General features: G+C 37.0%; 1 protein-coding gene across 1 annotated transcript; it reads right to left on the reverse strand.

The window, feature by feature from the left end:
* Nucleotides 1–3,007: 3,007 nt before the first annotated feature.
* LOC140231519 (NHP2-like protein 1) lies at nt 3,008–12,585 on the reverse strand. Its single transcript, XM_072311653.1, has 4 exons — nt 12,452–12,585; nt 7,870–7,987; nt 6,575–6,712; nt 3,008–5,782 (listed from the first exon to the last, which is right to left on the reverse strand). Exons 1-4 carry the CDS (start codon nt 12,452–12,454, stop codon nt 5,658–5,660), a joined length of 384 nt encoding a protein of 127 aa, XP_072167754.1. The 5' UTR covers nt 12,455–12,585; the 3' UTR covers nt 3,008–5,657.
* Nucleotides 12,586–13,539: the final 954 nt, after the last annotated feature.

Raw genomic sequence — 13,539 nt, forward strand, 5'->3', positions numbered from 1 at the left:
CTGATGATATACTGACTGACGGACCAGCCTTTCGTTTGGGATTGGGAGGGGTGTATGTGCACCCCCGTGATGCTTCACCCATAATACACTAAATATAGTAACAGGGTGTAGGACCTTACTAATCTCTGTTTCTTGTTTTTAGCATATATATCTTTATCACTGTGATGAAACTACTCTACTTTAAGCTGAAAAAAAAAAAAAAACTTTACCGAACACTCTAAATCAAGTGAATGAAAATTGTTTGTTTGTTCATTTGTTTGTTCATTTTCCATCTGAGAAGATGGCTGGACAGCCCATATTCAGCTACGTTAAGCTGGTCTTCCATGGGGTCCAGTTGTATGTGAGGTGGGACCACTTCACCGGGTTAAACACCCTGGTCTTTGCGATGAATGAATGAAGCGGGATCTTTTACGTGCATGAGTTGTTACTCTCTCATACACGGGACCTCCATTTTATGTCCTATCCGAGGGACAGTATATATTGAATGCTTTATTTGAGATACATGTGGGGCTGGGTCCTCCCAGAGGTATTTGGCTCTGAAAGAAGGAACTGGGGTTGAGCGGGGTGCAAATGAACCCCATCCCGCTCCAGCGTTAATAGCCTTCCCAGAGGATTGAGGATGCACACTGCACAAAGAAAGTAATCAGCGGAGTGATCAATACGCATGGTAGGAGGCAGCAATTCATTACTAGTATCTTACATGACAGATGTACTAAAGGTATCAGGGTCACTTCGTCTCATCGATGAATGACGTATATCGCTCAATGATTCATTGGTTTCCATCCATTAGAAAAGCGAGAAGCTTCCGTTTTGCCAGGTATCTTGGACATTGCTGGCATGCACAGTAGTGACCTTGCTTACCGATAATCAACAGAGATCATTCAAGAAAAAATCAACCTCTTTAACCGATCGATATATCAATTTGGTGTTGTTTGTGTTGTTGATGGTGGTGATAAATGCGTGTGTGTACGAGTGTATATAATTTTGGGTAGAAAAAAAAAAACCAACCACAATAACATTGTACTTTACTTTTAAAGAAGATGGAAATTTTTTCTTCAATATTTGCATTCTTCTCTGTTAAACTTAGGATAAAACTCATGTCAAAAATGAATATGTTGTACTTGTGTGTGAGAGTACTTCCAGAATGGAAAACTCTCAAATCTATTTTTTTTTTTTTTTAAATGTCTGAACTACATTAAACTGTGTACATTTCAATGCATTTGAATTTCTGAAAGTCTGAAAAGTAGGTTTGGGGCAGCGTTTAAAAACAAAGAAAAAAAGAAAGAACAAGATTTAAACTCTGAACTCTCGCATCCCCGTCTGTTAATACGAGTATGAACCTAAGTTTGGATACAGTGACACATTTCACATTTTTTTGAATTCAGTGATTGTTTCACGTCCACATATGGAGCGTTTCATTTTTCTCGATAGAACTTGTAGAACCTTTCGACAAGAAGCAAGTTTATCACAGCAGTTTGCAAAGTCATCATGAATTCGCATAGGCACATCCCTACATTCAATTCAGCGAGAATAATGTTTGAATGGTGATGATGAACAATGTTTGTTTGCGTGACAACTAAAGAACACCAAATGCACTTTTATGCTCCATAAGGATTATCTAAAAAAATCTCTTTAACTTCCATGTAAAAATCAAGTTCAGTCAAATATAAAATTTTAAAGGCCGCACAATTAAATGTACAGCACACACACGAGTAGTCTTTGAATTATTTGTAGAAAATCAAGTTTGAGTTTTGTATTTCTAGAACTTGTTTTAACAAATTTTATTGTTCTTCAATCTTAAAATTTAGACAAAATGAAACTCAAATAAAGCACACAGATTCAGAACACAACAGCACACACACGCACACATACACACAAACACACAACCGCTTATATTTAAACAGACAACCCAAACAAAAATGGTCTAAATAAAACTTGTACTGAAGTGAATATCAAATATATGTACTTTGTTAAGTTTATCTTGTTTATTTAGGCCTTTTTTCTTCCTTTGTTTGTGTTTGAATTGTCTTTCACATGTAAGATAAAATGGTCATGTACATATGGTAGGATCCAGCTGTGAGCTCACGTACATGACTGTTATTTTTTTTTTTCTTTTTTTTCCAGAAAATACCTGGCAAAATCATTTGGGTCTTTAAATAAGAAATAAAGCTGCACCTGACATTAAAACACATACAAATTGTATTTTCCTTCAGGGAAATAAAGATCTCCATGGATACAAGTACAAGAGCATGACGCTTACAAACACTCAAAGAACTACTGACATACAACTGTACAGTGTTTGTAAAATAGTTTATTACAAAATTCACACTCTTAAAAACGAAACAAACCACTGGAATATGGTTCAAAACGAGACTGATTTATGTACAATTTGACTGTCGAGTTTAAAGATGCACTGATGGAAATGGAGAAGTCTTTTGCAAGCGAATCCTTGTGCAGTTATTTTGACTGAGCACCAGTCATAGTGAGACTACGTAAATCACTCTCCATCTTACAACAGCAACTCTACTGGCACAGAAGAAAGTATGATGTCAAAAACTTCCTGACTTCAGCTAAAATTGATTTAAATATGCCCATGCTAATAGAAAATCTGACTTTTGAGGATTTTTGACAACTCTCAAAGACCATCTACACATGACTTCTTATCATTCTTCTCTTCCTGTTGAATTCATTTGTGCAAAGTTCTATACCTATTTCCAGTTTCTGTAGGAGAACCTTATGGCATTCATTCCATGAAATGCCGGCAATTTAGTCTCTTGCAATGCTTAATGACATAAATCCTTTATCAGGACAATAATTCTTTTTTTTGGGGGGGGGGGGATGGGACAAAGTTAAAGTACAATGTACATACTATTGTGATGTGTAAATTGACAGGAACAAAAAAGCAAGAAAAAAGAAAATTTTTGCAGTCCTTCAATCCATGATATGAAAACTTGAACAAAATTGAGGATGTACGGTACATCCATCTTGCCTTGTCAGGAGACCCCCCCCCCCCCAAAAAAAAAAAAAAAAAAAAAAAAGGAAAGAAAAGAAGATTGGCACAACGGCTAATCAAAATCATCTTCCCACTCATATCTTGGCATAACAATCCAACAGTAACAGAAATGCATTTCAGATGATATACATGTACAGTGAAACCCCGTTATAACGAGGTCCGTGGGACCGGCGATATTACCTCGTTATAACCGGTACCTCGTTATAACCGTACGCATCAAAAACAAAGAAAAACATAAGCACGACGTCATAATATACCCAACAATGAAAGTTAAGAACATCCTTTGCGTTGTTATTACACAATTATGGATCATTATTATCGAGAGAATAAAGGGAAATCATTTGTGAATTAGCCGAAAAAGTCGGGGTTGAAATAGGTTAATTCTTTATTTTTATTCCGAAAATCTCTTCGCATAATAGTGCACGTTATGTTCTTGAGAAGTATAGGCCTATATTATATTAAAATCACATTGTATAAAATGCGTTGTTTACCGTAACTTCCGAGGTATTTTTACGCTGTTGGTGTCAAGCGGGAATGCGATAATTTCATGAATCATTTCGGGTGTATTCTTATACAATGTATGATCGTTGCGCCCGAAAGGATTAAAATGCGTTGTTTATTTTCTTCCGAAAATCTCTTAGCGTTTTGTACATCCGTTCTTGAAAAATAAGCGACAGGATTGAATTTAGAAGGTTGTGATCCTTTTTACGCAGATCTATTCCTCATATTACTTAGACCATTCTGAAAGAAAGAAAATCTTCATTGTGAAATGCGTTGTTAAAATTGTGATAATGAACTTAGTTTCTTTTTCTGAACAACGACTAAGTAGCTTAACATGCGTTATTCAATTATTTTTACGCTACTGTCAACCGGCGAGATCGCGATGATTTCAGAGTAACATTCGTGCGTCGTTTAGCGTAACTTGCGTGGTATTTTTACGCTGTTGGTGCCCAGCGGGAATGCGATGATTTCATGAATCATTTCGGCTGTAATCTTATATAATGTATGTTCGTTGCACCCGAAGGGTTTAAAGATGCGTTGTTCATTTTCTTCCGAAAATCTCTTCGCGTTTTGTACATCCGCCTTGAAAAATAAGCGACAGGATTGAATTTAGAAGGTTGTGATCCTTTTTACGCAAATCTGTTACTCGTAGACCATTTTGAAAGAAAGATTGTTAAATCTTAATTGGGAAATGCGTTGTTAAAATTGTGATAATGAACAAACCCAGATCTATTCAAATTGTTAAATACGTTTGTTTCTTCTTCTGAACACCGATTAAGTAGCTAAACATGATTTATTCAACTATATTTTTACGCTACTGTCATCCGGCGAGATCGCGATGATTTCAGAGTAACATTCGTGCGTCGTTTACCGTAACTTGCGAGATTATTTTACGCTGTTGGTGCCCAGCGGGAATGCGATGATTTCATGAATCATTTCGGCTGTAATCTCATACAATATTGTATTATCGTTGCGCCGAAAGGATTAAAGATGCGTTCTTTATCATCTGCCGAAAATCCCTTCGCATTGTATCCATCCGTTCTTCAAAAAATTGCGACACGATTGCGTTATTCAACTATTTTTACGCTACTGTCACCAGGCGAGATCGCGATTTCATTAATTATTTCGGCTATAATCATACACTCGTATTTGCTAACCAGCAAAAGAACTGAAGTCGGGACTACAAATGGAAAGGATATAATGTTGAGTTGAACACGCATTCCAATTTCCATATTTGCCACGAGTGTCGCTACATGAAAAGTTTTTGAGTGCGTTATCTTTTTTCCCTTGTTGCGCTGTGGTCTGACTATAACATTACGCACGCGTGTGATCTCGCGAAAAAGAAAATCGAGTGATTATGTTTAATAATTTAGTAGGAACATCGAATGGCATTATTGTGTTGTTGTTTTTTTGCGTGGTTTAGAAAAAAAACATGGAAGGAACCGTTCTCTGCAAAACGTGAAAAAGACATGGATAGCGTGAATTCGATTTTCAATGTTTCATTTGTCTCGTGTTTGAAAAGCGGCAAGTCAAGAAATGGTACCTCGTTATATCCGATCAAATTTCTTATGTTTTTCTTTATCATGATGCGCCGAAAAAGTCCTCGTTATAACCGGAATCTCGTTATAACCGAACTCGTTATAACCGGTTCGTTCTGCCATAGGTTTACACGCAAAGGAAAACGGGACCGACGCGATCACCTCGTTATAAGCGGTTCCTCGTTATAACCGAACTCGTTATAACGGGGTTTCACTGTAGTGTCTCCTCATCAAGAACAAAAAACAAAAGTTGAGCATGAATCACGATGAAATTAATGAAAAGGGGGTGCACAAGATCAAAAAATGTGAAAAAGAGAGCAATCTAACATCTATACTGTCATCATTTCAGCTGTCACTTACACATCCTGCAAGACAGTGATAGAACACATACTGTAATATCATACAGTGTATCATAATTTCTTATCTTATATGTGAGTGTATGTGTAACTCAGTCACCCTTTGTCACAAAATGAAGACTGGTTTCAATGTATAACAGGAAACATAAAGATAGGACTAAGCTATTGTAATAACCACTGTGTGTAGAGAGAGAAAAAAAATACGAATCTTGTGAGAAAAATAGATTATGTGAGGTAGTAGTTGACTATTTAAATGAGAAGCTTCTCAATGGCCTGTTGAATGGACTGAATCTGGGGTTTGAGCTGCGAGCCGTCATTGATCGTCACAGAGCACGCGATGACTGAACGAGAGACACCACAGGCACGGCCAAGTGCTGTCATAGTGACAAGAACAAAGATAAAACGATAACAAAGGGATTAAAATTGAACCAGCAACTACAATGTTCATTCTTTGCAATCCTTCACTTTGAGCATAATACACAGAAGAGTTTTTCAATCTAAAGTTTTATCTGAAAATTGCTGAGATTGAAGTAAAGATACGACTATAAACAGTGAAGATGCTGCAAATGACCAATTATGATGCCAAATATCAATATTTTGGATCACGTGGAGTGATCCACATCCTAAAAGCTTCACTTTTCATTGGATCACTCTTTCCTTCACCATAATCTGTTTTTGTTACAACTGCAAAGTGATCATTGTTTCTTTTTTCACTACATCATCATTTGTACACATATTTTATATTACACTTAATGATTTGTCCTTTCAAATTGTTAATGGAATTGACAAATGTATCACATTGTATTACATATTTCCATTTAATGATGGAAACAAATAAATAATTGAATTGATTTGAACTGAAAATTGAAATGAATTATCTGATGCATTGTAGCCTCATGATACATAGCACTATACAAAGTTTTGTCAATATTTTCACTTTGCAAGTCAATGGTGGAAACTACTTGTCAGGCACCAAAGTTCAATTCACATCTGTGGCTTTAGGACAAAATAGGAGACCAACTAGAAACTGCCACTCCCTACAAGTATTATCCTGAAGTATCTCAACAAAAATTCTACCCCTGGAGCTCAGAAGACTTTGCAAATGAAACATTTCTACCTCCATGCAACTGATGAACATTTTTGTTATCCATTGGCCTTTCACTTACCTTCCTTGGATCTCACAAAGACGTAGGGGACGTTCTTGTCTTCACAGAGGAGGGGAAGATGAAGGAGAATCTCGAGGGGCTCAGCATCTGCAGCCAAGACAATAAACTCTGCAATTCCTCGGTTCAGAGTCTTTGTGGCTATATGGGCGAAAAAAAAACAAACAACAACAACTAAAATTAAATATGGAAACAAACACTTAAGAAGACAAGTTCAGTCAAATATACATGTATGTGTGGATTGAGTGAAGGCAGCAATACAGTGCACTCCTGTTATAACAAACACGGTTATAATAAAATTCCGGTTGCAACGAAATGAAAATTCAGGCCGCGACATTATCCTCTCTGTGTTTTTTAATTGTTTACTTGTTCGGTTATCATGAAATTGCGATATAACGAAAGAAACTTGCCAGAGGACTTTGATATCTATGGGAGTCCACTGCAATTGTAGAACACATCAATGAAGTTGAGGAAAATCAAACAATCCATTCATAAGTTATCAATTTTTATAGTTTCAGTGTAGCCATCACTGAACGAGAAGACTACAACAGTTTGTGACATCACTGCAGGACAAAGATATCATGTGCATAGGCAAGTATAGAGATCTTTTTTCTTAATTCTTTTGTACAAAAAGTACACATTCCATCAACTTGTTTCTGACACATTATATTGCTCCCCGTGCTCTCTGAAATACGATGTGTTCCTTCCTTTTCCTGCAAATACGAAAAATATGTTGAATTCTGTTTCTTTATATCATAATCACTGTCCTCCAGTGACATCAGTGACACAAATGAGATTGATATTTCAAATTAAATATTCTAGTGTTTTCATGTAATCATCCTGATAGACTAGATTTACAAAGGCTGACAGTGTAATCTGGCCAAATATGACATGCAACCACAAATATTATTCCCTCATTTGGAAAGCTGCAAAAGGTGGAGCCTGTTTCATGAATGCATTTTCCGGGGCAGCACTTAAGAAGTGGTAGTCACACCACAATTTCTAACACTCGGAGCCCACTGGGTTTTATAAAGCTGCCATTATCTTACCTTTCACAAACCTACAACAGCATCATCCAAAGGAGCTTCTTTTGCACATAAAGTATCATACTATATGCTTGAGCATGCAGACACCATTTTCAGATGGTCTCCGAGACAGACACATTTTTCACTATACTAAACAGTAGTGACAAAAGTGAAATGTCCTACACACCCTCTAAAACAAATAAGGAATTTTTTCTCCAGACTGTGATCAAAAAGACCTCCTAGCCTGTAAGGCAAAAATGACCTTCATCTTACCTTCATTTGCACCCTTTCTCAGCTGCTTGTAGTTGAGAGCCTGTTGTACCAGACCCAAAAGCTTCTTTGACAATTCAGCATCTGCCAGAGGGTAAGCCTTGGGATTAACTTCATCAGCCTGACAAACACAAAGGAAAATAAAACAAAGAGAATGGTGAGGAAACTGTTATTGAAAAACTGCAGTATTTGGTTAGTTCATGTATCATATGGTCACCACTTAGTCCACAAATGGTATTGAAAACACAGTGTAATCATCTTTTCTAATCAATATCAGGCCATCAATGAACATTATTTGACCTTCATATCCGCACATAGATGTCAGTCCAGCCTTACATACTGTAAAACCAGAAATTTTCACATGCATTTTAATTTTGTGAATTTTGCGAGAGCCAAGATCAGTGAAATTACAATGCTCACAAAAGTTCTTGTCTACACTACTGCTGTATATGCATTAAATGCCAGTGGAAATTCCCAAGTCTCATGCCGTGAATTGTCTTGATTTACAGAATGTTTGCTCAAAACCTTTGTTATGGCATAAATTCCAAAAGATTGTATGTTTGAAGATATTTTGGGGCAATGTAGAACCTCTCATTATTAATGTGTTCTAACAGATCATATTGTATTGGGGGATTATGTACAGTGTACACTGGAAACATAAAATAACTGGACATCCTTGGAATGCAGGGTGCCTCATAACTAAATATTATCGCTTGCCCGGTCAGGCAAGCAGGTTTTCGAATTTGCTGCAAAATACTTGCCCGAACATTAATTTAATAATGGGAGACGAAGGACTTATTCGCAGCATGAAATTTTCGCGAGTTGCCTCTAAGAGTCTAACATTCGATGCATATAGTGTAGACGATCTTTAAGTATGCATTTTAATTTCGTGAAACTCGGCTCTCGCAAAATTTGCGAAATCAAAATCCGCATGAATATTCCTCATTTGTAGTCATGGAATAGCACTGCAGTTCAGAATCTAGACAGACACGAAGATTATAATCTTTAAGGGTCAATTTGCCAGTAGAATCTCCATTCAACTAAGTTCTACATTAAACATAGAGTGGTAGGATCACATGGGGTCTAGCTTTTCTTTTCTTTTTTCTTTTTTTTTTCTTGTAGACCCCACTAACTCCATGTTTTTATAGTTCTCTTCTTGCCCGAGTCTGACTCCTGGTCCGCTAGCATTTGCATTTTGCCATGAAAACAAATATACCCATGACACCAAACATACTGTTATTACGGCCGTTATTAGGTGATCCGAGTATCCTCTCGGATCACCTTCTGTATCTGTACTGATTCTTTAATCTTCTTCTTCTTCTTTATTTGTTTCTTTATTTCTCCTCAAAAGTTGTGCAGAGGTTAGCTCAGAAAGTCCTCTGCCTATCAATTTCAAAATCATACCATGTATGTATCATGTCACAAAGATGACATACCTAATGTATCAGAGTGATCAGTCGACCGTGACGTCACGATGACGTCATTATATGAAAACACATTTTCATTCATATCTCATTAATGAAATATAATTCTTCAATGAAATTTACGTCACATATATTTCAAGTCAAGCGCATTCTACTCATATTATCAAAATTCATATTTATTATTAAAACGTGCGCGTACGCGCGCGTTGAAATATTTGTATGCTCCAATCGAGCTCAAAATCCTTTTGCACACGTTTCAGACCATTTGGAGCATTTTTTGAAAAATTGAAAAAATCGGACGGACGCGTACGCGCGCGCACATATACGCACGCACAGCTCATATGCAATAGAAATTTCCCGTTTTTTCACATTTATCAGATGCCTGAAATGTCATGGAATTTTTCTACCAAGTTTCAAGTCAATGCAACTCAATATGACGTCATACGGGCACGTCAAAGTTGAAATTCCGCGCGCGCGTCGATGGCGATATACAGTGCAACAATGCCAAAAAACCGCCAATTTTAAATCCGATTTTACTCGTCAGGATGGACGGTGACCACCCATTTTCTTTACATATTTTGAAAGCTGATGAGTTGTACATATCATTTCATGGGTTGGCGATACTTAAAAAATGATTAAAAGATATCAAATTTCTTAATAAAGTAAAAAAAGTAAATTTTCAAAATGACGTCATCAAATTTCAAGTTCACTCGAGCGTATCTCACTTATCCTTTGCCAATTTTCACCCAGTTTTCAGTATGTTGTAGCTTATTAAATGTACTTTCATATTTATAATTACAAAACTTTGATTGGATGACGTCATCACCTCGTAAAAATGGATTGAAAGTATCCTTGTAAAATTTGACCAGTTTACGTGTTATCTCTATGGGAGTGCAGTTTTTCTGGAAATGAAAATTGACATGACTATATTTATCGAGCACTAGCTCACTTATGCTTCGATGAATTTCTCCCAGATTTTGATATGTTGCAGCTGAGACTTTGGGCTATCGTAAGTGTGCCCTTCATTTTTTCATACTGTGTCGAGATCACGTCCAAAAACTTGGTTGAAAGTAAAGCTTATCTTCGATGTATTTTCATATTAATTTCCTTTTGCAACTTTCTTTGCAATAACTCAAGAAAAACAAGCCCTATCTACCCAATATTTCGCACATGTTTAGTTCACATTACGTACATCATTTCATAAAATAACAATTACTTGACCGGACACAATCTTCGGTATGTAAATCAGGGTCAAAGGTCATAAATGGTTCATCCTGTATCTAAGTGAATACATGTCCTATCTCTCCCATATTTTGCACACGCAAAGATCATGTTACAAGAATCATTTCACAAAATAACCACTCTTTGCTCAGATGCCATCTTGTCTGTGCAAAGTGGGGTCAAAAGGTCATATGTACTTCTTTCTGTTTCTTCGTTATGACGTGTTATCTCTATGGGAGGGAATTTTTCTAGATGTGAAAATTGACATGATTGTCTTTATCGAGCACTAGCTCACTTACCCTTCGGTAAATTTTTCTCAGATTTTAATATGTTGTAACTGAGACTTTGCACAATCGTTACGTGCCCTTTGTTTTTTCATATGATGTCAGGATCATGTTAAAATACTTGGTTGAAATTAAAGCTTATCTTCGATGTATTGAGACATTTCTACGTTTCTGCAACTTTCTTTGCAATAACTCAAGAAAAACAGCCCCTATCACCCCCATATTTTGCACATGTTTAGTTCATGTCACGTACATTATTTCATAAAATAACAACTACTTGATCGGACAACATCTTGGGTATGTAAATTAGGGTCAAAGGTCACAAATGTTTCATCCTGTATCTTGGTGAATACATGTCTTATCTTTCCCATATTTTGCACACGCAAAGATCATGTTACAAGAATCATTTCACAAAATAACCACTTTTTGCTCAGATGCCATCTAGGTTGTGCAAAGTGGGGTCAAAGGTCATATGTACTTGTTGCTGTATCTTCGTTATAGTGTATACAGATTTGGTACCAAAGATGGCAGATATGACTCCCTTTTCTAAATGAGAATCCAAACATCACACGGCCAATGTCTCTGAACACAGATGAAACCTGCATGGTCATGCCTATTGCGATCTAACTACACGTAGCCGCGACAAAACGCGGCTACACCTCTATTCCTTCGCAGACGTTGTCATTTTTCAGTGTGGTTGTGCGACTCCTCCATGAATATCTAATAATCGTGGAAAACTAAAATACAAGGAATTATCGTAATCTATGATAATCATTCAATAATCGGTATGCGATTTTTTCTTTAATTACGTCAAAAACTCACCGAAATCTGTGGCTGAAATCAGGTCTGTAAACGTCCTTATTGCTTCACTCCTCATCTGCGTGTTATTTGAATGGCATTCACTCTCGTATACTACAACATACAACGTAGGTCGTAGGTAGTCGGAGAGCTAGAGGGCGCCTCTCCGACTACCTACGTTGTACGTTGTAGCATACGAGAGTGAATGCCATTCATAATAACACGCAGATGAGGAGTGAAGCAATAAGGACGTTTACAGACCTGATTTCAGCCACAGATTTCGGTGAGTTTTTGACGTAATTAAACAAAAAATCGCATATTGATTATTGAATGATTATCATAGATTACGATAATTCCTTGTATTTTAGTTTTCCACGATTAATAAAGATATTCATGAAGGAGTCGCACAACCACACTGAAAAATGACAACGTCTGCGAAGGAATAGAGGTGTAGCCGCGTTTTGTCGCGGCTGCGTGTAGTTAATTGCGATCAGGACTTGAATCATTGATTAAAAAAAAATCGGATCACCTTAATTTGTCAGTGATGACAAATTACAATCTCTAGTTACAATGTTAAGATTGTCAGTCCTTGGAGGATTGCCGGATAGTCATTTGCTATGATGTGGTCGTATTTAATGAGCGAATTTCGTTCGTTACCCGTTAGTCAGTTAGATCACGTTACATGCAGTGTTAACACGTAAATCTACACTTCAGTCCCACACATAAGTAACCGGTGCGGTGTGTGGCAAAACTATCAGGAGACAGTCATAGTCACTTAAACAAATCAGACTCAATTCAAGTGTAATGATCAAAATGGTTCCAGTTTGTTGGTCACTATGATATCAATACTCATCTTACCATTTCTGTTGCAATTTACGATTTGCTAAGGCGGAGAAAAAAGGAAGGAGAAAGGTCCTCTCGGCTTGCTGCTTCACTGAGGCCTGTAGCACTATACACGTAGTTACTCGCGATCGCACGTGGTGTGAACGTTTAACTTTAGATACTGTATCCTGCATGCGGCAAGAAGTGCGCCCTCTCTTAACGTCACTCTGTACAGGGTACTGAGTACACACATATACGTACTCCGTTGTAAGTACAATATGTACAATCCCAAGAGATTTGGTTTGAAAATACTGTACATTACGTAGGGTGACCATTGGTGATGATAACACGTTGTTCATTTACACACTGTATCTTTGCAGAATATTTTGCATGCACGGTATTTTTAACTTGCTTTCTCGCCTTACATGACTGAGGTTTCAGTTGACAATATAGTAAAGGGGATGGCTAGTAACTGATCAGTGGGAATCAGTGGGAATGCTGGGGGATGATTGTTCCAATCCTTGTGGGATTCATTTAAGAGTACATTATAATATCTATTGTTGTGTGAAAATTATTTGCTTCAAAATGGTCTCATATTCAAGGAATGTGCAGTTTAATCGCCCAGTCACTGTACATCAGGCATGCTAACCTGGAAACATTAAACTGCACATTACTTGAACAATAAAAAAGAGACCATTCTGAAGTAAATAATTTTCACACAACAATAGATATACAATGTATATACTCTTAAATGAATCACACAAGGATTGGAACGATCGTCCCCAGCATTCCCACTGATCAGTTACTAGCCATCCCCTTTAAGAAAGTCAGTTAGGATTAGAACAACAAAACAGCATGCAATTTCAGCACGTGCCCAAAAACTTATTTGATAGATAGTCCACTAACATAATTGACTATAGGCCTAAGAGGTTGTTCAGATCTGAAGCCCAATCACAAAAAAAAAAAGAAAAAAAAGAAAACACAAAACAAACATCATTCAGAGTATGGGGAGGGGATCAGTTCAGAGTCCAGTAAAAGTTCAAGTTATATAGGGGCCTAGTTATAAATAGGGATTTTAGTATAAAAACTTTGCGGAACAGTGTCTATCATGAAGCATTATTATA

Source organism: Diadema setosum, chromosome 8 (assembly GCF_964275005.1).
Source record: "Diadema setosum chromosome 8, eeDiaSeto1, whole genome shotgun sequence".
Lineage (NCBI taxonomy): Eukaryota > Metazoa > Echinodermata > Echinoidea > Diadematoida > Diadematidae > Diadema > Diadema setosum.

Coding starts and splice junctions, on each gene's coding strand:
- LOC140231519 (XM_072311653.1), bottom strand. Junction 6,713..7,869: donor GAGAAAGGGTGCAAATGAAG/GTAAGATGAAGG, acceptor TCGCCCATATAG/CCACAAAGACTCTGAACCGA. Junction 5,783..6,574: donor CTTTGTGAGATCCAAGGAAG/GTAAGTGAAAGG, acceptor TCACTATGACAG/CACTTGGCCGTGCCTGTGGT.